Source organism: Myodes glareolus, chromosome 16 (genome assembly GCF_982192425.1).
Source record: "Myodes glareolus chromosome 16, mMyoGla1.1, whole genome shotgun sequence".
Taxonomy (NCBI): Eukaryota; Metazoa; Chordata; class Mammalia; order Rodentia; family Cricetidae; genus Myodes; species Myodes glareolus.
The window spans coordinates 62,325,962-62,351,343 of NC_142041.1; the positions used below are offsets into that span (position 1 = coordinate 62,325,962).

Genomic DNA, 25,382 nt, shown 5'->3' on the forward strand with positions numbered 1-25,382 from the left:
AAAGGAGGAGGCATTTGTCTAAAACAGAGTCCTGACATGAAATACATGCCAGAACAAAGCAATCACATTTCATTATTGGGATCCAAACTTTTGCCTCAAAATGTTACTCAGTGGAAGGAGCACTTGTTAGCATGCACAGCAAATCCAAACCCAAACCACTTCCCTTCAACACCACTGCCTCGAGCTCAGCTTCCTTTTGTGTGTGCTCCAGAGACTGGTGAGGTCTCAGCTGGGAATTGCAGCGGACCTCCCCATGTGGGAGTATCATCTAGCCTGTCTGTTTTGTGGCTGAACCTGTTTGTTATTGGGTAGAAATGGTTTCCAAGAGACCAATTGGCTCAGGCCAGGAGGAATCACTGTATGAGCTTGCAGGAGAGAAAAATGTGTACACAGAAAAGTAGTGTATCTTCTCTTAGATTGAAGAGGACTTCATTTCTAGAGATAGAGTCTCACTAGGTAGCCCTAGCTGTTCTGGAACTCACTCCGTAGATAGGTTGGCCTTGAACTGACAGAAACCCACCTGCCTCTGCCTCCCAAGTGATGGATTTAAAGGTGTGCACTATGCCCAGCTGAGTTGATTTTAGACAGGGTCTCCAGTAGGGCATTTGGTCTCACCGAAAACTTGCTGTGTGTTGAAGTGCTAATTACTTTGATTTACATTAAGTGTTCAGAAACAGTATATTCTAGATCGTTCTTTCTCACTTGCCTTGCAGCAGGAAGTGCTCAGATAGTAAAAACAAGTATACAAACAGTCACACAAGCGTAAAAAGAGGAAACAGTTGGATGGGAACTTTGAAATCACATGACTGGTGACTAAGTTTAATCTTTTCCTCCTTACTGTCGAGTCCGATGGTCTTCCTTGCGTGTGTAAAGTGTTGGAGATACCACATCATGTTGCCATTTATTCTCTTCTCTACGCTGCTTCCTCCCACATTTGCCGAATCTGAGCAACAGTGGTTCTGCAACTCCTCCGACGCGACTGTTTCCTACAGCTACTGTGGTAAGTGGTGTGCAGCAAGTTACTGCAGCGCCAGCTGTTTTCAGAGAAAGTTTTCACAGAACTCGAAGCTGGAGGGCCGGGGAGAGGGCCTCTGCGGTTCCAGCTGTGGGGGCTGCTGAGGGCTGGGGTGGGGGATGGGGAATGGGGGCGGAGCGAGCGACCACTTCCGGGTGTGGGTTTCTCCCCGTTCTGTGTGTTTTTTAGCGCTTGTGTTTCTGTCGCTCCAGAGCTCTCAGTTCCAGTGCAGTTGTTTCTTTCAGAGTCTCAGACCTGAAAAACTGGTTCCTCCTAAGGAAGCGGCTTCCTGGTGGGGGTTTCCGCTCCAGTCGGTGGTCCTAGAGGGCTCCTCGAGCATCTCTGTTCTTGGGTTTCGTTTCTCTCTTTCACCAACTGTATGATCTTCAGCAATTCTTAGGCATTCTCTGCCTCACTTTGTTTTTTCAGTTGCAAAATGAAAGTGATTTTAGAGTTCACTTTATGAGACTTGCTAGAGTTAAGGATTTTACCAGAGTCATTTAGAAAAAGTAAGATTGATTTTGGATTTATGCGGTTATTATTATTATTCTATAATTCGTTTTGAGACAGGGTTTCACTATGTAGCCGTGGTGGTTAGCCTGGAGCTGGGCTGGCTTAGAAATCACAGAGATCTGCCTGCCCTTACTTTCTGGGATTAAAGGTGTGAGTCACCACATCCCACGTATTTTATTATTATTTTTTTTAGACAGGATATCAGTATATAGCCCTGGGCTAGCCTGGAACTTGCTATATAGACCAAACTGGCCTGGAACTCAAAGAGATCTCCCTTCCTCTGCCTTTTGAGTTATTTGCTTATTTTTGCCTGGAACTCACTATACACACTATGCTGGCCTCAAACACAAGCTCCCTGTTTCCTCAACCTCCCCAGTGCTGGAACTGCAAATATTTTTCAGTTGAGCTAAACTCCGATGCTACTGGTTCCTAATTAATGCCCTTGCCACCATACAACTAGCAGACGCCTGGGATGTGAAGCCCTCGCACAGGGACTTGGTAGTTGTTTCAGTCTATTTTCTCTTTTGTTGATCACTCCGTTGGTTGTCCGTTATTGTCCCCTCTCTAAATATCTGGATGGTTGGAAGGTGATGCCTTCTGAAATGCCAGATCTGCAGCTTCATGTCCGGAAGTGCTGCAGGGACTTCAGAAACGTCCCTTGAGAACTGCAGTACTGAGGGCTGCACAGTCACAGCATTTCCTGGGGGACTGGCTTTTGAAGCTCGCTGGCTGTGGTTAATAGCTGTTCACTTCGGGGTCATTAGGAAAGTCCCCAGTCTGCTAACCTCTTTTTTCCTCTCCTTTTTGGCCCTCTGTTTTGTCAATTTACTTGTCTTTGTGTGTGTGTGTATTCTGGTATATATGTGAACCATGTGCATACTGGTGCCTGCAGAAGTCAGAAGAGGACATCAGATTCCCTGGAACTGGAGTTACAGGCTACTTGAGCAGACTAATGTGGGTGGATCCTAGGCTAGAGCTCAACCACTGAGCCACATGTGCAGTTTCGAATCTACCTCTTTGGTACTACATAGTGACTCTTCATATGCCTATTAGTAATGTATAATACATATTATTATTCATCTGTACTCTTTTAGTAACAATTTAGATCCCTTTGTCTTTGTTGTTTGTTTTTTGATACAGAGTCTATGTAGCTCTGGCTGTTCTGGAACTTGGTATGTAACTAGGCTGGTTTCAAACTAAGAGACCTGCCTGACTCTGCTTCCTGAGTTCTGGGTCTAAAGGCATGGGATACCCCACCGGACATACACCTGGCTTCCTCTGTCTTTTGGTGAGACTTTCTGAGGTAGAACCTGCTCCTTTGCTCTGTAACACCAACAAGTCCTGGACCTTCCCTGGAGCCCCCTGACACAGGCTAGAAAGAAAGCAACAAGGGTCTCTACGCTATGACCCCACAGGCTGCTGCCATACTAGAACGTTATCACCTCTCTGCCCGGGAGAGTCCACTGAGTCAGAAATACCTCCCTTTGGAAAGGGTTAATCCCTCTGGAATCGGCAGGGGAGTGCTAGTTATGGTGACACCTGATTCAGTCCTTACTGTGAGGATCATTTCCAAGAAAGAGAAGAGATGCATCTTTTCTAGGCAGGGTTAGTGATTTTGACTTGCCTGAACAAATCACTATAGAGTCAGGCATGGTGCTGCATGCCTTTAATCCCAACACTTGTAAGACAGAGGCAGGCCCGATCTCTGGGAATTCAAGGCCAGCCTGGTCTACAGAGAGAGTTCCAGGACCCCCAGGGCTACACAGAGAAACCTTGTCTGAAAAAACCAAAACCCAAAACCAACAAAACAAAACAAAAGAACAATCAAACAAACAAAAAACCCATATCACTATAGTTTGGGGGGCTTAAATAAGAAACATTTATTTTGGACTATCTGGAATTCAAAGTCAAGATTTTAGCGCATTTGGATTTTTCTTGGCTTGCTGAAGGGATGCTATGGTTTTGGATGCATATGCTCTGACAAACTCACGTCAAATCTATTCGTTGCTGTAATAATATTAGGAAGTGTTTTGTGAAGCAGGATTTCACTGTAACTCAAGATGACCTTGAACTCACTCTGTAGTGCAGGCTAGCCCAAATTAGCCTTAAAATTCATGGAGATTCTCCCATCTCAGGCTCTGGAGTGCTAAGATTAAAGTTTATCCCACCCCCACCCCAAGCCTGGCTTTTATAGTAATTTCCTAAGGTTCATGAAAAATCCTACTTACCCTGGGCATGGTGTTTCATGCTTCTAATTCTAGCATTCATGAGGTCAAGGCAGGAAGATTGTTGCAATTTTGAGGCCAGTCTGGTCTACATAGTGAGTCCTAGAACAGCCCATGCTAGAGAGTAAGATCCTGTCTCACAAAACAAAGATGAATAAACAGTTTGTCTCAAAGATGCTGGCGGACTCACTTGAATTATTTGTTTGTTTTTCATAGATTTACTTATTTAGTAGTGTTGGGCCTGAACTGTGCATGGCTAGGCATGCATTTTGACATTGATCTATGTCCCTCTCCTGACTTGAATTTATTTTGGACTGACATCCACCAATTCTAGCAACATCTTTTACCCCAAGAAGATAGATTGTGTTGTTACACCCTGTCCATTGTGTGCCATGACGAAGGAGAGAGACAACACTTATAGGTTCCAGAGATTCTAATAAATCACCACACAGGCAGGTCACTGATGGATCAGGACTGTAGGACAAGGACTTCAGAGCCTGGTTTCTTCTGGCAGCTCTGAGTAGGGGCAAAAGTGGGGTTTAAAAGTGCAAAAATTATAAACATTTATTGCCAAGTTACAGTTATAATTTTCACCAATAGGAAGTCAAAGATTAGGAACTTTCCTTGTGTGTTCCATCATTGTCAATGGACACAATATGGGAGCTTTTTAGTCCAACCTATCAGTTTTAGGAACTAAGTGGGTAACAGACTGTTTATATGGCTTAGGAAGAATGTTGTTCTGCCATTAGAAAGTTCTCAGCTTCCCTATGACTTAGGAACTTGAATTGCTTCCCACCCTTCCCACAGATAAAATGGAGTCTGCAGGCAAATTGGCAATACTCAGGTCAAGGTGCTTTTGCCTGCTCCCTTCACTGTCACCCACAAACATTAGAATTCCGGGATTAGTGAGATGGGTGTTAATTAGATGATCTTATCAATTCTTCCTCTTATGGAAAAGCTGAGAACCAGCAGTTTCTGTCTTCGCACATGCAGAGCAGAAGTAGTGTCTGTCGACTCCGATGTTGTAACTAGACTGTGCAGCCTATCAGAATTCCAATATGCACAGCCCGGAAGTCAGTGCTTTGGGGAGCTGGATTGGAAGAGTGTAACATGAGGGCCGGCTTTTGGGGTTTCTGTCCCGCCCGGTACCCTACAGCCGGCAAGTCCCAAAGAAAATCACACAGAGTCTACATTAGGTTATAAACTGATTGGCACATTAGCTCAGTCTTCTTATTAACTAATTCTTACATCTTACAGTAACCCATAATTCTTGTCTGTGTTAGCCATGTGGCTCAGTACCTTTTCCAGCGGGGGGGGGGGGCAGGTTGCATCTTGCTTCTCTGTGGTCTGGGCAGGAATGGAGGAGTGGGCTTCCTCCTTCCTAGCATTCTCCTGTTCTCATCGCCCCGCCTCTACTTCCTGTCTGGTTGACCTGCCTATACTTCCTGCCTGGCCAATCAGCGTTTTATTAAAATACATGATTGACAGAATACAGATAATTCTCCTGCACCAGAAGAGTTAGGGTACTGAGCATGTAGGTAAGACTGGGGTTGGAGAGGCTTCCTAATTGTATGGTGGTGCTGGGGTCAGGGACTCTCAAGAGAGCATGTCCTGAATCTTCATAGTAACACTAATGAGTACAGTTTGGGTGTTTGCATGTGCTGGAGACTTCATTACTTTCTGGGTTTTTACACATGGAGTTTGTACTTGAGGGAAAAACTGGGTCCTCTTCTTCAACTGTACTACAACTGTCAGTGTTCTAGAGAGAGAGATTTCCAATGACCTTCAATTGTTCTTGTTATAATTTTGAACACAAAAATAATCTTTTGGGTACTGATACTCAGAATGCTATATTTACTAGAAGTTATTTACAATCATGAGTTAAAGTTTTCCTTATTCTTTTTAGATAACATGAAATTCCCTATTTCAATTACTTCTGAACCCTGTGTAACATTGAAGGGAAGCAGCGGATTTGTATATATTAACTTCATTCCAAGTAAGTACAAATACAAACTTTCATTTTTGTAATTAGCTGAAGGTTTGTAGAAATCCAACCAGAATAATTCTGTTCCAGTTATATTTGTGTTTGTTATCTACTGCTCTACTATAAGTTACCACACTCTTAGTCTAGTGACTTTAACACAGCACTTATCTACTGTCTTTGTGTGATAGTGTCTGAGTATGGCTTACCCATGTTGTCTGAGGGCCCCTATAACCTGTAATCAAAATGTTGACCACGTTTGGGGTCGACTATGGAAGGAACTCCTTTTAAGCTCGTGTGGCTGTTGGTAGCAGTTTCTGGATTCTGGCTGTTGGCTACATGGACCTTATTATCGTAGCTGCTTGCTTCACAAAACTGGCAGAGGATAACAAGATGGAAGAATATTAAACGGCTTGATCAAGGAAGTAATAATCTGCCATTTTGTTGTATTTTAGACCAACTCAAAGTCATATGGAGGATTTTACAAGGACCATAGGTTAGAAATTGGAATAGCTTCAGTCTTCTAATAATCTATGGCCCTTGTCAATCATTACCTATTCAGTTGTGAGAGACACTGAGTTTCAGTTGGAAAATCTGTGACTTTTCTCCCCTGAGACTTGGTTTATCAGTATAAACCTGACTGTCCTGAAACTCCATCTGTAGACCAGGCTGGCCTTGAACTCACAGAGATGTGCCTGACTCTGCCTCCTGAGTGATGGGATAAAAGGCACGCAAGTCTGGCTCTTAGGAAATGTAATTTTGATCTTTAGCACTATGGTCTTTATTCTCAGCAAAGACTTGGAGCATGTTTTATACTTTACAAAGTGCTACCATGTGAATAACAAACTTTTACAAAAGACACATTTTTCATTATTTTACTTATGTGTATGTGTGTATGTCTATCTATCCATGTGTTTGCCATATGTGTGGGTACCTATGGAGGCCAGAGCAGAGTCTTAGATTCCATGGAACTAGAGTTAGAGATGGTTGGGTGAATGCTGGGAACTGAATTTCTGTCTTTGGAAGAGCACTCTTAACCACTGAGCCATCTCTCTAGTATAGTAGCCATCTCCCTAATACCACTATTTTGTTGTTGTTATTTTTTCTCTTTCCTTCTGCTTTTGAGAAAAGGTGTCACTATATAGCCCAGGCTGGTCTAAAACTTACAACACAGAACAAATGGTCTAGGACTTGTGACAACCTTCTTGTCTCTGCCTCCCCAGTGCTGGGATTATATGTCTGTCCACTATGTCCAGTATCATGTAGATAAGCTTAAAGAAACATTTCCTCTTCCTCAGATTATAGTTCATAAGGAAAAAGGCTGATTGAGAAAGAAACTGGGTGTGGTGGTACCTGCTTTTAATCCCAGCACTTGGACAGAGGCAGGTGAATCTCTGTGAGTTCAAGACCAACCTCATCCACATAGTGAGTTCTAGGACAGACAGGCTACATAGTGAGACCCTGTTTCAGTCAGAGACAGAGATGATAGATAGATGATAGATAGATAGATAGATAGATAGATAGGTAGGTAGGTAGGTAGATAGGTGATAGTGAATTTTAGAATGATAAACAAAATTGGCTGTTAGTTTTCCTGAATCTAATAGTTGAAATTTTGCTTTGATACATTGACTCTGCATTCACTCACTCCTTAGGGGGAATCAGACAGGTTGTAGGACAACTGACAAAGGGAGGGAGCAGCAGCCCAAAGATAGGAAGGAAGAAGGGTCTAGAGGTTCTGTTAAGTTCAAGCCTTGAGGCTGGGGTAAAGCTCAGTGGTAAAGTCTTAGCTACTGTGTGAGCTCCGCTGCAAGAATCTGTCAGTGCCACAGAAGAGACAAATCTCAGGCTAACTTGTTGGATAGGGAAAATGATAGCTGGAGACCTTCATGGCAGCAGAGCAAAAGTGATTCAAGCCTATTTGGCCATGGGTAAAAAAAAAGAGTAGAAATTTTAACCTGCAGTTTCAAGGGCTCTGCAATTCCTTTTTTATTGTCCCCAGACTCTGGTGGTCCTTATCCTCAGGCGTTAGCATGTGATGATTTACTTTCAGGTGAATCCTTTCCCCTTAAACAATGTTGTATTTCCAATCCCAAAGAATAATAATAATAATAATAATACATGTCAGCATTTAGAGTTCTCTGAAAGGCAGAGTCCAAGAAGGAATTAAAAATCCAGATGATTTGGGGGTGCTAACTAAGCCCTTGTAATCATAGGGGACAGGAGGAGGAGGATTGCTTGAGCTCATGAGTTTGGTGAGGTCATGGTTCAAACTCAAAAAGGATCATAAAAACTCACCCACCCACTCAACCTTTTAACCAACCAACTGAAAAGTGTGGGGTCCCTCTGTAGTCACTCTGGTAATTGAGCCAGCGACTGGCCCTGGCTGAGGAGCGGAAGTGCACAACTCCCCACCCAGCCCCTGGTCCTGGAGACAATCAGATGCAGCGAGGAGCTGAGTCAAGCTAAGCACGCAATTTATAAAGCAAAAACCCACAAATCCCAGAAGAAGCGGAAGGGGAATTAGCCAATCACATCAGCAGTCACGTCCGTATGAGTAGCGGCTCCTATAGCTCCTAATCTTATATAGAGATCATGAGGGCATCAGGCATTTTACGTTGTCTTACCCCATCTTTAACTCCAATTACGTTTTTTTGTAAACAAGTCAGGTCTTCTCCCCGCTTGCTCCTCTTCAGCGTTGTCTTGGCTGGGAATATTTTTTGCGGGCTTTGTAATGTCACTGTGTTTTTTTTTTTTTTTTTAATTTCTCACCTTTTTCTAGCTGTTAAACTTTAGGTAGGTGCTACGTTTTTTGGCATAGCTGTCACGCTTTTGGCATAGCTGTCATGCTTTTGGCCTAGCTGTCATGCTTTTGGCGTAGGTTTCACGCTTTTGGCGTAGCTGCCACGCTTTTGGTGTAGCTGTCACGCTTTTGACGTCAGCTGCACCTTCTTCTTTTTCTTTTTTTTATTTATTTTTATTTTTTTCCTCAAAGTTTATTAAAATACAAAAGTCTCCATTTCCACCCCTCCTCCCAACACCCTCCCACTCCCCCTACTCCCTCCCCTCCTCCCTCTCCATCCCCAATAGCAGTCAGGGTCTCCCGCCCTGCGGGCAGTCCAAGCTCCTCCCCCCTCCCTCCAGGTCCAGGAAGGTGAGCATCCAAACAGACTGGATCCCAAAAATCCAGTATATGCAGAGGAAACAAGTCCCAGTGTCATTGTCAATGGCTTTTCAGAAAGACCCCGTGCCAGCCACATTCAGGGAATCTGGTTGGATCACGTGCTCGCTCAGTCCCAGTCAACTGGCCTTGGTGAACTCTCATTAGATCAGTCCCCTTGTATCAGTGGGTGCTCGCACCACTCGCGGTCCCGATCTCCTTCCTCATGTTCTTCCTCCTTCTGCTCCTCGTTTGGACCTTGGGGGACTCCGTCCGGTGCTCCAATGTGGGTCTCCATCTGTATCGCCATCCATCGTCGGATGAAGGTTCCCTCTGATCTTGCCTTCCTTGCTCACGTTCTCTTTCCTTCTGCTACACGTTTGGACCTAGGGAGTTAAGTCCAGTGTTCCAATGTGGGTCTCCGTCTCCATCTCCATTCATCGCCAGCTGAAGGATCTATGGTGATAAGCAAAATATACATCAGCATGGTTATGGGCCAAGGCCAGTTCAGGCACCCTCTCCTCTGTCCAGAGAACAATCTGGGGATCTCTCCTTGGACCTGGGATCCCATTTATAATCAAGTCTCTAGTAAACCCTAAACTGACTCCCTTAGTTGAGAAATATTCTTCCCTGATCCCATATCTATCCTTCCTTCCTCCCCCGCTTCCAGTCCCCCGAGCATTCCCCATTCCTCCCCTGCTCCCTTCTCTCTAACCCTCTCCCCTTCCAGCAACCCTCCCACCCCCCCAAGCACCCGAGGTTACCTGGGTCTCTTGTCTATTTCCAATCTCCAGGAGGAAAACTACCTGAATTTTCTTCAGGTTCACCGTCCTATCCAGCTTCTCTAGGATCACGAATAATAGGCTCAAAGACCTTTAATTATGGCTAGAATCCATTTATGAGTGAATACATACCATATTCCTCTTTTTGGGTCTGGCTTACCTGACTCAGTAAAGCGTTTTCTTTTTTTTTTAATTATTATTTTTTTATTTTTTTATTTTTTATTTAATTTTTACTGGGAACCCCTCCAGAATCAAGTCTCCTGCAAACCCTAAAATGGCTCCCTTAGCTGAGATATAAACCTCCCTGCTCCCACAGCCATCCTTCCTCCCTCCCTCCCTCCCATTCCTCCAAGCCCTCCCCAATCCTCCCCGTCTCCCCTCTCCCTGAACATCTTCCCTTACTACCACCCCCCACCCCCCATGCACCCGAGTTTGCCTGGCAATCTTGCCTAGTTCCACTATCCAGGGGAATAACTATATGATTTTCTTCAGGTTCACCTTCTTATTTAGCTTCTCTAGGATCACAAATTCTAGACTCAAAGACCTTTAACTATGGCTAGAAACCACTTATGAGTGAGTACATACCATATTCCTCTTTTTGGGTCTGGGTTACCTCACTCAGTAAAGCGTTTTCTATTTCCATCCATTAGCTGCACCTTTTTCTAACTGTCACTGCTTTTAGTGCTAACTTGGCCACTCCAGCCTCCTAGATGCTCGATTCAGTTCACAGAAACACAAAGGGAAATGGAAGAGCGTTAGAATGATCATCGATCGAAATCACTTTTGAGACACTCTCAGTCAAGTCCTTGAGAATTCCTCAGTATAAAGATTGCCTGTCGCAAGAGTTCCACGGTGAAGACTTGAGGTAGCAATTATGAGCACTTGCTGCTCCTCTAGAGACCAGAGTTCAGTTCCCAACATCCACATGGAGCAGTTCACAACCTCCTGTAACTTCAACTCCAGGAGATTTGATTTCCTCCGGCTTTTGTGAGCAACTGCATACTCGTACGAATATTCTCACACAGACACCTATATACAGAATTAAAAATAAATCAGGGACTGGAGAGATGGCTCAGTGGTTAAGAGCACTGGCTGCTCTTGCAGAGGACCTGGGTTTGAGTCCCAGAACCCAAGTGGTGGCTCACAACCGGCTGTAAAATCCAGTTCTAGGAGATCGAATGCCCTCTTCTGGCGTCTGAGGTACCAAGTGGCTTACAATCATAGGCAAAACATCCAAACATATAGAAAAATAAAATAAAATAAAAAAATTTTTATTAAAAAAAATCAGGAGCTGGGTGTGGTGATTCACACCTTTAATACCAGCACTCAGAAAGCAAGGGAGGAGGATGTCTGAGTTTGAGGCCAGCCTGGTCTACATAGAGTTCTAGAACCATCAGGGCTGCATACTGAGATCCTGTCCCCAAATCAACCAACCAAGCAGTCATTTCATGACTTATAAGAACAGCTTGACTCAAGGGCACTTGAGGTACTCGATCATTTCAGGGTCAGCCTGTAGCGGAGTGCTAAACAGATCTAAGGTTCTGTGGCAACACACTGTCTGCTAACTGCCCTCCTTACAACAGTTTCTCTAGCAGGAAATTTGAGTGGTACACCTTCATTGCTGCCACAAATATGTTATTATTCACTTGATATCACATAATAAACTATACTAATCCAGTAATGAAATAATTATTCAGTCATTTTTTTAATAGTGCTTCACAATTATGATCCCTAGAATCTACTATAATCTCTGTGAAGCATGGAGCCCATTCATAAAACCAGGCTTGTTTTATGGTTTTATTTCTACATAAATTTGCTAAGAGCGATAATTGCTAGGAATAATCTTAAGACGAGCCTCTCTGCTGATGCAGATAATTCCAATCAGACCAAATTAGGCCAAATCAATGCCCATGTTTACTGCCAGGCTGCCGGGTGGTGGGGCGAGGGAAAGGGGGGGAGGGGTAACCATGCAAAACCTGCAGACCACGTGTTCTTTTTTGTTTGTTTGTTTGTTTTTTGTTCTTTTTCTCAGCGGCAGCCTAAATAGCTTGTGGCTATGGTCCTGATCCTCCCTGGGGTGGGGTCAGTGCTTGGTGGGCTTTTCCCGGAGGTGGAGTGCAGACCAACGCAACTTCCATGGGAGGGAGCGTGAGATGGAGCTTTCTGCTCCATCGGCACCCCAAGGATGAATGCCTGGGGCTGAGGTGATGCTTCCAACCCAAACACCCCAGAGTCCTTGGATATAGGAGTGTCAGGGGGCTGGGGTCTCACTTTTGACCAAACAATAGTTTTTAACTCTGAGTCAAAAACTGATGGGGACGGAGATGATATCTTGGGCACTTCTCAGGCTTGCTAGCCAGTCTCTGTGTAACAAAAACAAACCTATGAACACACCCTGTAGTCGGTCCCTTCACTGTTATTTCTGGCAATTCCTGGAGATGTCCTGGGCAGACTCAAAATTGTTTACCTTGTTCTGTCACGATGACCACTCTGTTCCTCACCCCCATCCCCCTACCCCACCACACCCCGCCCCCAACACTCACTCTGTTGCCCTTGGCCAGCTAAGCCCCAGAAGTGCTGTGTCACTACAGCCATGACTCATAACTGTGACTGTAGTCATGTCCAGGACTACCGAGCTGTCAAAGCAGGACGTCCTGGAGACTGGAAGCTCGCTGGGCCTCTTGAGCCTAGAAAGGGGACCTTTGCTTTGCATTGTCATCACCCAGGATTGCAGTGCTGTCTGCCATGTACGCAGCACAGAATCCTACCCGTGTCTCTCGAATTCCTTGTGGGATAATTTTTTTCAACCCCCCCCCCCACCACCACCACACACACACACACACACACTCCGGAGTTTAGAGATTCCATGGGACCAACTTTTTTTTTTTTTTTTTTTTTTAAGATTTTTAACTGGTCCCAGGATCTATCCCTGGTGCATGAGCTAGCTTTTTGGAGCCCATTCCCCCATTCCCTTTGGTAGGATGCCTTGCTCAGACTTGATGCAGGGGTCAGGGCCTTGGTCTTCAACTTAATGTGCCAAGATTTGTTGACTCCCCATGGGAGGCCTTAGCTTTTAGGAGGAGCAGATGGGGGGGGGGGTTAGGAAGGAGGTGTTGGGGGAGGGGTGGAAGGGAGAACTGTGGTTGAAATATAAAATGAATAAAAAAAGATTTTTAACTGGTTCCATAATAATTTTTCCACACCTAACCCAGGAAGTAACGATGTGGAGGAAATGTAGGCCATTTGGTGGTCTTCAGGCTTGGAGTACTATCTGCCTCTGCTGACTCTAGGGCAGTGGGAATAAAAAGGGGGCTAGTAAGATCTAGTGGGACGGGATTCTATTGCCAGTGAAGTAGAACACAGTAGAAAAGATTAATTATTAGATGCAGATTTATTGGTTTATTTAGTGTTTTGTTTGAAGCACTGCTTGTCCTGCCTACTCGCCAAGCATGACTCCACCTGCTGCCCGAGACAGGCTGACCTGGAGAAAAAGCCGAAACCATTGACTGCAGCCCTTCACACCCTGCTGACTGCACATATGCCTTTTGCTTGCTTGCCCACCCCACTGTGGTTTTAAGGTATGAAATGAGGATGCAGCTGGAAGCAAGACCAACTAGGATCAGATGGAAGACAGGATTGGTCTCGGCTTGAGTTCACCGAGATCTCTTTCTTCCAGTCTCGTTGGTGTCGGAGGACTTTTCCAGAAAGATTTCTATAACACCAGTTTGACGCTGATGATGGGGAATCCCCTTTGAGTTTGTTGTGTGAGGGAAATGAGAAACGTTTGACTAAGGATGTAGAATAGTATACGGCCATGTCGCACCTAAAGCCAGGAAGAATGTTCAGGGTGCAAACTGAGAACTAAGGATGAACCATAAGAGAGGAGACTCAATGACACAGAGGAGTTGGAGATGTGGGTGGACAATGGAAAGCTGGTAGAACCAGCCTCAAAAAGAGGCCAGGAGAAGGATCTGGCAATTCTGTAAAGCACAGTCAAGTTCAGTCTGAAGATGGAAAAGCTGCTTTTTATTGTCCTACAGTGATTTATGATGAATTTATCATATCTTTACTCCCAGCATTCAGAGGCAGGGGCAGGTAGATCTTTGTGAATTTGAGGTCAGCTTGATCTACCTAGTGTTTTTCAGGACAGTCAAGGGTACACAATGGGACCCTGTCTTAAAAAAAGGCTATATCTATGTATGTTTATATACATATATATAAAACATTATAATATTATATATAATATTATACATCTTGGGACAAATGAATAACTCTGGAGAGTCAGAAAAATGTATATTTTACTGGAGATGATGTATCCTCTATCTATGTACCATCTATCAATCTATTTATCCTATTACTGGGGATTGAAATCCCACTTGCTATGGTAAGCACTGTACCTCTGACCTCTGTAACACCTCAGTCCTTTTTACTTTTTGTTTTGTAACAAGGTCTAAGTTATCAAAGGTTTGCCTTGAACTCACTCTGTAGACCAGACATTTTTCCAATTTGTGATCTTTCTTAAGTCTTCTTTTTCTTGTTATTGTTATTATTGGTTTATTTTATTTGAGCCAGGGTCTCTTGAACTCAGAGAGATGGGCCTGCCTTTGCCTCTCGAGTGCTAGAATTAAAGGCATGCACCAATAGACCTGGTTTTCAATTCTAGTTTTTAGACAATGTTCATCCAAACTCCAAAAGCTGATGAGCGTATGATTCCCAGTTCTTCCCTTTCCTTTAAATTTTCTGGGTGAGTTTACCAAAGCTAGAAATTTTACATCTTTTGTAGTTGTCGTCACAATTTGAGATTTTTTTTTGGTGGTTGGGGAGGGGATATTTTGTATAGCTGTCACTGTGGGACATTCAATTTTTCTACAAAATTGCCTTCTTAGAACTTTAGTTTTATCACTGGAATAAAGATACTAACACCTTGGGGCTAGAGAGATGGCTCAGAGGTTAAGAGTACTGGTTGTTCTTCCAAAGGTCCTGAGTTCAACCATCTGTAATAATATCTGGTGCTTCTCCTAGTGTGCAGGGATCCATACAGGCAGAACACTGTATACATAGTAAATAAATATATTTTGTTTGTTTGTTAAGGAAAGATACTAATAACTTCATAGTCATGATGAAGCAATGTAGGAAAAGAGCACACGGCACACACTAACGCACAACAAACACTCTGTACAGAAGCACACCTTACTGGAGGGACTAATGGGATCTCCTTCTTCTTTTTAAGGGAGAGACTTAAAAAAATTATATTTCAACCTCTCCATTCATGTCAACTCCGTAAAGTTGCCGGCGCGCGAAGAAACTATTTGCCATGGATATGATGACAATTATTCTTTTTGCAGAGCTCTGAAGGGAGGTAAGCATTTGGCTGGTAGAGTAGACCATGATTCTTTGTGAGGCTGTTAGGACAAGGAAACACAGGAAGCATGAAACTCCTTTACTGATAATAATGCTCGGTTTCCTGTAGGTGGAGATTTTCTATCCCGACTGCCAGTTCACAAATAACTTACAAATGCTTGGGCAGCTCGGGCTTATTACAAATTAGCTCTTACATTTTAAATCAACCCATATTCTTTATTTACGCTCTGCCACATGGTAGTGCCTTTATTAGCATGGCACGCTCATCTCCTGCTCCTGCTGAATCTCGCTGGCGACCCCTCTGACTCTGCCCTCCTTCTAGTCCTTACTTTGGTTGTTCCACCTTTACTTCCTGCCTGGTTACTGGCCAATCAGCTTTTTATTCACAACGAGAGCAACACATTTTCAGTGTACAGGATTACTCCACAGCAAGTTCCCTCTGAAATTTTACTCTTTAAAGCATATTTTACAGTAGTGTCCACATGCCATTGCTAAAATGGTGCAGTGTGGATGTGTTTGCAGGGGTAATAAATTCTTACCTTTTTAGATGAAGGTCTCACATTTACTCTTGGCTATTGATGTCTTTTTCTAAACATTGCATGTAGAGCTTTCTATAGGCACTTGTCTGGTTTTGATTCTGCACTTGTACTGATTTCTTTAATGATCTCCTTTTTGTTTGAATCCTGGAATTGTTATATTATTATTGTCGTTATTGACTTTTTGAGACAGAGTGTCATTTTCACCTTGGATGGTATTGAACTCTGTATGTAGTCAAGGCTGATTTTAACTTCCTAGACTTCATGCTCCATCTCCCTTTTGTTGTTGTTGTTAATGTTAATTTCAGACAGGGTCTTTCTATGTGGCCTGGACTGTCCTGGGACTCACACGCCCACTCTGCTTCCAACGTGCTGGGATTAGAGGCGTATACCACCACATATGGATATACTTTCTTTGGTGGGAGGGCCTACCTCAAAGATTGAAACCAGGATCTTATACATGCCAGGCAAGCATGATATCCCTGATCTATTTATTCAGTTTTCTCAGCTTTCAGTCTGTTAACAGAATAGTAAAATTCAGAATTTGGGAATGTAAAGGTCACTTAATCCAAACTCATGCTTTTTCCCCTTAATAATTTTAGACATTTAAAATAGTTTCAGTACATAAATATCACACTGTTATATTAGCAAAATTGGAAACAATACAATAAAATAGCAATAAAATCTTATTCTAAAAAGCACTTTGGAGCTTTTTTTTTCTTGTGTGTGTGTGTGTGTGTTTTGTTTGTTTAGTTTTTTTTTCTAGGGTATCTCTGTTTAGCTCTAGCTGTCCTGAAATTTACTCTGTAGACCAGGCTGACTTCCACCTCACAGAGATCCACCTGTCTCTTCCTCCTGAGCTGTGGGAGTAAAGGTGTACACAACTACCACCCGGTTCTTCTTAGTTTTTCATTTGTATTTGTTTGTTTGTTTGTTTGTTTCTAGGCCGTATTCCACATTTATCCTTACAGTATGTCTATGACTTTTATATGGCTTAAGAGCTAAAATGTTTGAATGCGGGTGGAATATTTCATAACTGTGGAGGACTGTTTTATGAGATGTCTGTCGGGCGTCCCTCAACACAGCCCTCCTAGAGCTTCTCCGCACTCTTGTCCTTATTTTAGTGGGGTGGTTGTCCGAGTTGCTCTCTGTTAAAACACCAACCAAAAGCACCTCGGGAAGAAAAGTTTCATCTTCCAGCTTCTAGTCTGACACCGGGGGCAGGTAGGACAGGAACTCACAGCAGGATGATGGGGCAGAGACAAAGCTGAGACTGCAGGGGATGCTGCTCAGTGGCCTGCTTCTAGGCTCATGGGGAGCTGCTTTTCCTTTTTTTTTTTCCTTCAAAACTTATTTTAAATTTTAAATGAAAGTTATCCTGCTTCCCCTTTCCTTTGTCTCACCCAAACCTTTCCTAGGTACCTCCCGATCCCATTCTCCCTCAGATTCATGGCTTCGACTTTTTTTGTTATTGTATACACACACACACACACACACACACACGCGCGCACGTGTGCACACACACGTGTGCACACACATACATATATTCCTAAATATATGAATACAGTCTGTTCAGACTGTATAATGTTACTTGTATGTATATAATTTCAGGGCTGACCACTGGGTGCTGGACAACCAATGGGGGCTCTTCCCTTGGATGTCTATTTTTCCCACTCAGTGTTCCTTAATTGAAGCATGATCCTAATAGTCTTAATCAATAAAAATCTGGAGTCAGATATTGGGGTAAAAACCGAAAGATCAGAGAAGCAGAGCAGAAGCTACCAGAGACTTCTTACTTTCTCTGAACCCTGAGACCGAGAGGGGCGGACATCCTGTCTATGCCCCACCTTATCACTTTCTCTCTCTGTGCTGTCTTCTCACTTCTTGTCTCCTCTCTGTATGGATCTCCAGACCTCTGTGGCTAGCTAGTGGCTAGCTCTGCCCTCTGATCTCCATGTAAGCTCTATTTGTCAGAACACAAACAAAAACTCACAACCCTTAGTTGTCTGAAATTCTTCATTTAGGGTTAAGGTTTGTCTTAGTTGGGGTTTCTATTGCCGTGAAGAGACACCATGGCCACAGCAACTCATTTATAAAGGAACACATTTAATTGGGGTGCCTTGCTTAGAGTTCAGAGGTTCAGTCCATTATCATCGTGGTTGGACATGGTGGCATGGAGGCAGACACGGTGCTAGAGATGTAGCTGAGAGTCCTACATGTTGCAGACAACAGGAAGTGATCTGAGACACTGGACAGTATCCTGAGCATATATGAGACACCCAAAGCCCACTTTCACAGTGACTAACTTCTTCTTCTAGCAAGACCACACCTTCTCCAACAAGGCCACACCTCCTAATGGTCCCACTCCCTTTAGGGGCCATTTTCTTTCAAACCACGGCAAGGTCTCACAAACTTTATCTCTTCCCGTGTTGGCATGACTGTTTGTGTTGTCTCTTTTCTGGTCATGTTTAGGCAGTCATGTTGGTAAGACTTAATGGACATAACTTCTCTGACATTCCTGTGATGTGCTCTCACAGTATATTCTTTCCCTCTGGCCTTTACAGTCTTTCTGCCCCCTCTTCCGCTGTGCTTCCTGAGCCTCAGGTGCAGGAATTGTGTGGTCAATGTATCAACAGATAGGATCGTGTACCACTCCGCTACTTGTTCCCTGCATTTTGATCTGTTGTGATTTTCCTTTCCCCTTCCTTCCTTCCTTCCTTCCTTCCTCCCTCCCTCCCTCCCTCCCTCCCTCCCTCCCTCCCTCCCTCCCTCCCTCCTTCCTTCCCTCCCTCCTTCCCTTGTTTTCTGAGTTTCTCTGTGTAGCCCTGGCTGTCCTGGAACTCATGCTATAGACCAGGCTAGCCTCTAACTTGGAGATCTACATTCCTCTGCCTTCCAAGTGCTGGGATGAAGGGTGTGTGACACCATAGACCTGATTGTTGTGGTTTTCTGTAATTGTCACCATCCGTTGCAAGGGGATTTTTCTTAGATTAGTGGTCAGTTCTTATGTTTTTAAATGAATGGACATTGTTTATGTAGTTGCTTTATTAGGTTGAAAGTTTTAATTTTCTTTCAAGAAATTGAGTTTATTCTTTGAATAGTTACTTTACTTGTTTAACAAATCAGGACATACATATTAGAGAGGGATGTCTCACTTAGTGGGTGTTCTGGCTTGTTTTTAACACAAACTAGAATCACTATGGAAGAGTGGACCTCAATTGAATAACAGTCTCCATTAGATTGGCCTGTGAACTTGTCCGTGGGACATTGTCTTGACTAATGGTTGATATGGGAAGACACAGCCCAGCCCAGCGTGGCTGGTGTCACTTCTAAGGCATGCAGTTTTGGGTTGTATAAGCAAAGTTGGGATCGAGTAGTAAGTAGCATTCCTCAGTGATCTCTGCCTCAGTTCCTGTCTCCAGATCCCTATTTTGAGTTCCTGTCTTGGCTTCTGTAACTTGTAAACCAAATAAACCCTTTCCACTTCAAGTTGGTTTTGGTTGTGTGCCAGGGTTTAAATCCTGAGATGGTGAAGGGGCATCAGTGCAAAGAAAGATTCTGACCGTCGGGTGGATTGCACTCAAGTGGCCCTATATAGCTTGAGATGTCTTTTTGAGTTTTTTTCTACCAGGCTTGCTTGAACAGCTTTATTATTTGCTGTTATTTTTAACTTTTAATAAATATATCATATTTTAAGAAATACATTGTAATCATTATAAAAGCCTCCATAGTACCCCTTTTAAATGCTTCCCTAGATACGCTTTCCCACCCTCTACACAACCTTCTTCTAGACAGAGAGTTGAGCATTCTTCTGGCTTCTTCAGCACACTCAGAGGCTTCTAGCTAATGTTGTATCAAAAAAGAGAGGGACAACTGACCAGCACAGCCCCCAGGGCAGAAACCTGGCTGCTCCTTCCAATTTCCTTCCCAGAACCCCAGGTCATTTGTGTGTGTGTGTGTGTGTGTGTGTGTGTGTGTGTGTGTGTGTGTGTGGTTTTACAGGGTTTCTTTGTAGCTTTGGAGCCTGTCCTGGAACTAGCTCTTGTAGACCAGGCTGGCCTCAAACTCACAGACATCCGCCTGCCTCTGCCTCCCAAGTGCTGGGGTTAAAGGCGTGCACCACCAGATCCCCAGGTATTAGCTTTCTCCTTTTCTGCTGCAAATGTGCTGTATTGGCTTCCCACTGAGACCCTGCGCCCAGATGTGTTCTCTGCGTGGGACTTGGTAACTTGTGATTGTACTCTTGAAAATTCTAGTCATTTTACCAGAGTGAAACCTGATGAGACCATGGTGTGTGTCCGCTCCTCTGCAGGAGGAGGTCTCCTGAGACCTGCACCACACGTCTCTTCTCATTCCTAGTGGTTTCTGGGTGCAGGGAGAGTCAGAACCAGGGATGGATGCTCTGTGGTGTCGGGAGTCGGGTCCTGTTCAGTGAGCAACCATGTGGAAGTGACTCTCCTTGCATGGAGGGTGCAACATGGTAACCCTGTGACAGGAATGTGGAGGGAGGGAGAGATGCTGAGTGCCGTCACCCTGGCCACCACCTCACACATTCATCACTGTTTCTTTCTCACCGCTTTGTTTTTCCTTTTTCTTTTTTGAGGCATGCTTGTTCCACATAGCCCTGGCTAGCCTGGAGCTCAATAAGTAGACCAAGCTGGCCTCAAACTTGCAGAGATTCCCCTTCCTCTGCTCCCTGGTACTGAGTGCAAAGGAGGAAAACACCACACCCAGCTCCCATTGTGCACTGTATGTTTTGTTTTGTTTTTTTTTTACTTATTTATGTTCTGAATAAATTAACTTGTTCTCAGGAAGAGACAGTTATGGGCTAACCACCATTGTCTCGCTATTCCCTGGTACAAAGTGGGCTTTCAGTTAATAGTCTTTGAACTGTTATTAAAATTTTAAATTAAGGGACCAAAGAGATGGCTAAGTGCACTGAGGACCCAGGATCTGTTCCAAGCACCCACCTTCTGGTCCAGGGATTCAGATGTTGTCTGGTGGACTCTCTTGGGACGTAAAAAGCTAAGTTGGTAAAATGGTTCATTAGGTGAAGATGTTTGCCGCGTGCGGAGCCATGCGGGCTTGAGTTCCACTGCTGGAACCCACATGGTGACTGCTACAAGTTGTCCCCCACTGCTGTGCCATGCTGTGCACATGTAGTGCCCACACACACACACACACACACACACACACACACACACACACACACACCACACACAGAGTTTTGCTTCTTAAAGACCACTATTTCTTTTGTCTGACATTCAAAAGATTTCCACCTTTCTGACTTTACCTCTACCTCAAGCTGTCTGGCTTTTCCTGCTGGTCTACCTTTATGCTCTGTGGCTTATACAGACAGGGCCAGTCTCATGGCTGCTTATTTAAACATAGGCTGAAGCCTTACGCTTCTTGGTGGTGTGATTGGACGGGGTGTAAGGATTCTGACTGTTTGTACTGGCTCAGGGAGGATATAGCTAAGATGACATTGTCCCCAGCGTGCATGAGGCCCTAGGGTCAATTCTCAGTGTTGTCAAAAGAAACATCTCTCCTGCATTTAGGGAGATTCTTATCTGTTCTATCCAACTAGAGGTGCATCTAAAAATTAAGTATGCATGCACATAATCTAGTGATGTGGGAGAATTGTCTGTATTCTGTCAATCATATTTTAATAAAACGCTGATTGGTCAGGCAGGCAGTATAGGCGGGAAAGCCAGACAGGACGTAGGGGTGGAGCAAAGAGACTGGGAGTATTCTGGGACACAGGAAGCCCTCAGCCACTCCTGCACAGATCACTGAAGAGGCAGCATGTAACTTGCCCAGCTGAGAAAGGTACGGAGCCATTATGGCTAACATAGATGAGAATAATGGGTTAATATAAGTTATAAGAGTTAACAAGTAGCCTGACCTAATGAGCCAATCAGTTTATAACCTTATGGAGTCTTGTGTGTGATTTTCTTTGTTGCTTGCCGGCTGTTGGGGTACTGGGAGGGACAGAAACCCCAACAAGCCGGCCCTCATGCTACAATCTAGCTTGATGTATATATTAATCAATTCACTGAGACATGGGCTGGTTCAGGAAGGGACTCTCATGTACCCGAGTGTCAGGGTGGAGCACTGTGGATAGGGTGTAGGAGTCATTTCTCCACACTTTCCCTTAGAAATGCCTCTGTTATTAGTAAGGGCACTCCATAGAACTACACTTTATATTTAAAAAAATCATCCAAGATGCCTAATAATGTTTGTGTTTTGTTTTCAGAGACTGTGAATACAAGAGTATCATTTTCCTTCAAGGGAGTACTACTTCCTAAGGTATTGTTCAAGAAATATTTTGCTCTTTCTTCATTTGTAAATGGAGGCTGCTCATTCATTTCCTGGCTGCCCAGACCCAAATAATCACACAGGAACTATATTAATTACAATACTGCTTGGCCAATGACTTAGGCATATTTTTAACTAGTTCTTGCATCTTGAATTAACCCATTTCTACTAATCCATGTATTACCACAAGGCTATTGCCTACTGGCAAGGTTCCGGCGTGTCCTTCTCCTTTTGCTACATGGCATCTCTTTGACTCTGCCTACTCACTCTCTATATCTCTGTTCAAATTTCCTGCCTAGCTTTACTCGGCTAGACTTTTGGACAAAACTGCTTTATTCATTAACCAATAAAAACAACACACACACACAGAAGGACTTCCCACATCATTCACCTTTTGCAATAATATAATACATTGTCTCAGTCAGGATTGCTGAGATTCCATGACCATGGAAACACTTATAAAGGAAAACATTGAATTGGGACTGGTTTTCAGTTCAGAGGTTTAGTCTATTATTGTTATGTGGGAAGCATGGTGGCACTCAGGAAGATACGGTGCTGGAGAGGAGCCCAGAGTTCTGTATCTGGATTGGCAGGAAGCAGGAAGAGAGACACTGGACCTGATTTGAGCTTCTGAACTGTGCAAAGCCTACCCCCAGGGACACACTTTCTCTAACAAAGCCACACCTACCCCAACAAGGCCACACCTCCTAATAGTGCCACTCACTGGTGATCAAGCATTCAAATCTATGAGTCTATGGGGGCCATTTTTTTTAAGGTAAAATTTTATTTATCTACATACCAATCCCAATTCCCCCTCCCTCCTCTCCTCCCACTCTCCCACTTATCCTACACCCCATACCCCATCTGCTCCTCAGAGAGGGTAAGACCTCTCCTGGGGAGTCAACTAAGTCTGTCTATGGGGGCCATTCTTATTCAAACAACATATGTTAAGAATTGAAAAAAGCAGTTCACCGCTTTTAAGAAGAGTTATTCTCTAGGTGGTCGTGGCACACGCCTTTAATCCCAGTTCTTGGGAGGCAAAGGCAAAGTGGATGTGAGTTCGAGGCCAACCTGGTCTACAAGAGCTAGTTCCAGGACAGGCTCCAAAGCTACAAAGAAACCTTGTCTCAAAAACAAACAAACAAACAAACAAACACCCAACCAAGCAAAACCAAAAACCAACCAAACAAAAAGAATAGTTATTCAATTGAGATTGGACGTGTTCAGGGTAGCGTGACCACAGTCAAGAGTTTTGGTTTTAGGTATTTTGTTATTTTTTTATGTCAGTTCTGGGGATTTGAACTCAGGAGCTCATGCTTGTACAGTGAGGGCCCCTCGCCTCTGAGTCATTCTCTGGACACTGTGGACTATTTAAAAAGACATCCTCACTTTCTAATTGAGAGACAATTAAAACTTATGCAGAGACCAGTAAGATGGCTGTGGATAAAGGTGCTTACTTCCAAGATGGATGGAATTCTCTTGCTGAGACTCACATGGCAGGAGGAGAGATCTGACTTCCATCAATTGTCCCCTGACCACCACCCGAATGATGCGGCATGCTCAGCTGCCCCCCCCATGAATGCATACACACACTCACACAAATGCATGCACACATGCACAATTTTAAAGGCATGCATGCAGGTTTTTATCTGAATGATGTGGTGTGCTCAGCTGCCTGCCCCCCTACTCACATGAATGCATGCACACACTCACACAAATGCATGTACACAGACACAATTTTAGAAGGTATTCATGCAGGTTTCTATCTTATTGGGAAACTAAGAGAGTGAAATTGGGCTTGGGGATTAGCTCTGTGCTAGAGTATTGAGAGGCAGACATCAAGCCCTGGGTTTGATTCTATTCACCACACACACACACACACACACACACACACACACACACACACACACACAAATTCAATTTCAATGTTATATACCGATAAGAACAATTTCTTGCCAGGCTCACGCCTTTAATCTTAACAGATGGATCTCTGTGAGCGTGAGACCAGCCTGGTCTACGTAGTGAGTTCCAGACCAGTTAGGGCTACATAATGAAAGCCTGTCTCAAAACAAAACAGAACAAAAAGAAAGAAAAGAAGAACGTTCTTACACAGAGTCTGTGAATCACAGCACCTAACATCTTGTATTGCTTGTCTTTATTATTCCTTGTTCTAGGGCCGATACAGTTGCATTGCGGAAGCCATCGTAGGCGATGACCAGGAAAGGCTGTTCTGTTTGAACTTCACTGTCATCCATCGTCACAATGTCAACTAGAGTAAACTCAGAATATACATATTTTATTTTTGGAAAGTGGTGTTCTGTTTTTTCTTTAAAAAAAACTTTCACAGTTATTGTGTGTGTGTGTGTGTGTGTGTGTGTGTGTGTGTGTGTGTGTGTGTGTAGATCAGACTGGCCTGGATCTCAGATCTTACTGCTTCGGTCTCTCCAGTGATGGAATTAAAGTGTGGAGCCTGATGTCCCGCTGTTGCTGCTCCTCCTCTCCCTGCTCCCCATTTCTCCTCCCTCTGCTCTCCCTCCTCCTCTCCCTGCTCCCCATTTCTCCTCCATCTGCTCTCCCTCCTCCTCCCCTGCTCCCCATTTCTCCTCCCTCTGCTCTCCCTCCTCCTCTCCCTGCTCCCCATTTCTCCTCCATCTGCTCTCCCTCCTCCTCCCCTGCTCCCCATTTCTCCTTCTTCTGCTCTCCCTCCTCCTCCACCTGCTCCCCATTTTCCTCCCTCTGCTCTCCCTGCTCCCCATTTCTCCTCCCTCTGCTCTCCCTCCTCCTCTCCCTGCTCCCCATTTTCCTCCCTCTGCTCTCCTGCTCCCCATTTCTCCTTCTTCTGCTCTCCCTCCTCCTCCACCTGCTCCCCATTTTCCTCCCTCTGCTCTCCCTGCTCCCCATTTCTCCTCCCTCTGCTCTCCCTCCTCCACCTGCTCCCCATTTTCCTCCCTCTGCTCTCCTGCTCCCCATTTCTCCTTCCTCTGCTCTCCCTCTTCCTCCACCTGCTTCCCATTTCTCCTCCCTCTGCTCTCCCTCCTCCTCCCCCTGCTCCCCGTTTCTCCTCCCTCTGCTCTCCCTCCTCCTCCCTCTGCTCTCCCTCCTCCTGCTTCTCCTCCTCCTCAGTGGCACAGTTTCTCCAACAAAGCCACACCTCCGAAGAGTGCCACTCCCTGTGAGCTTCTGGGGGCCTCTGACATGGAACTCTTACACCATATATTCATTCTGCTGTTCTACTCCTCTGGAGAATCCTGACGGCCACACCTAGTAGGCCTGACAATCTGAGCCTGATCTCCGGAGCGCACACAGAAAGTGGGATGTGGAAGTCCCAATATGAAGCACAGAGACCGTGGCCCCCAAACTGCTAGGTGAGAAGTGACTCCTGAAAGCTGTCTTCCGACCTCTGTCCCTCCCTCCAAGTAAGTAATAAAAGAAAGGGGGGGAAAGGAACACTGAGCAGAAGCTTTTTAATGCCCGAATAAATACCCAGGGGTGCT

At 44.4% G+C, this 25,382-nt stretch overlaps 1 protein-coding gene across 1 annotated transcript in view; it reads left to right on the forward strand.

The window, feature by feature from the left end:
* The window catches only part of Ly96 (lymphocyte antigen 96), a 415,901-nt gene extending 391,704 nt beyond the window's left edge, over positions 1-24,197 (forward strand). Inside the window, exons 2-6 of the mRNA XM_048420450.2 lie at positions 714-1,000; positions 5,660-5,749; positions 14,904-15,032; positions 21,827-21,879; positions 24,063-24,197. Of these exons, the coding sequence (XP_048276407.1) occupies positions 850-1,000; positions 5,660-5,749; positions 14,904-15,032; positions 21,827-21,879; positions 24,063-24,161 (522 nt within the window). The 5' untranslated portion in view covers positions 714-849 and the 3' untranslated portion in view covers positions 24,162-24,197. The remainder of the gene's footprint in view (positions 1-713; positions 1,001-5,659; positions 5,750-14,903; positions 15,033-21,826; positions 21,880-24,062) is intronic.
* Positions 24,198-25,382: the final 1,185 nt, after the last annotated feature.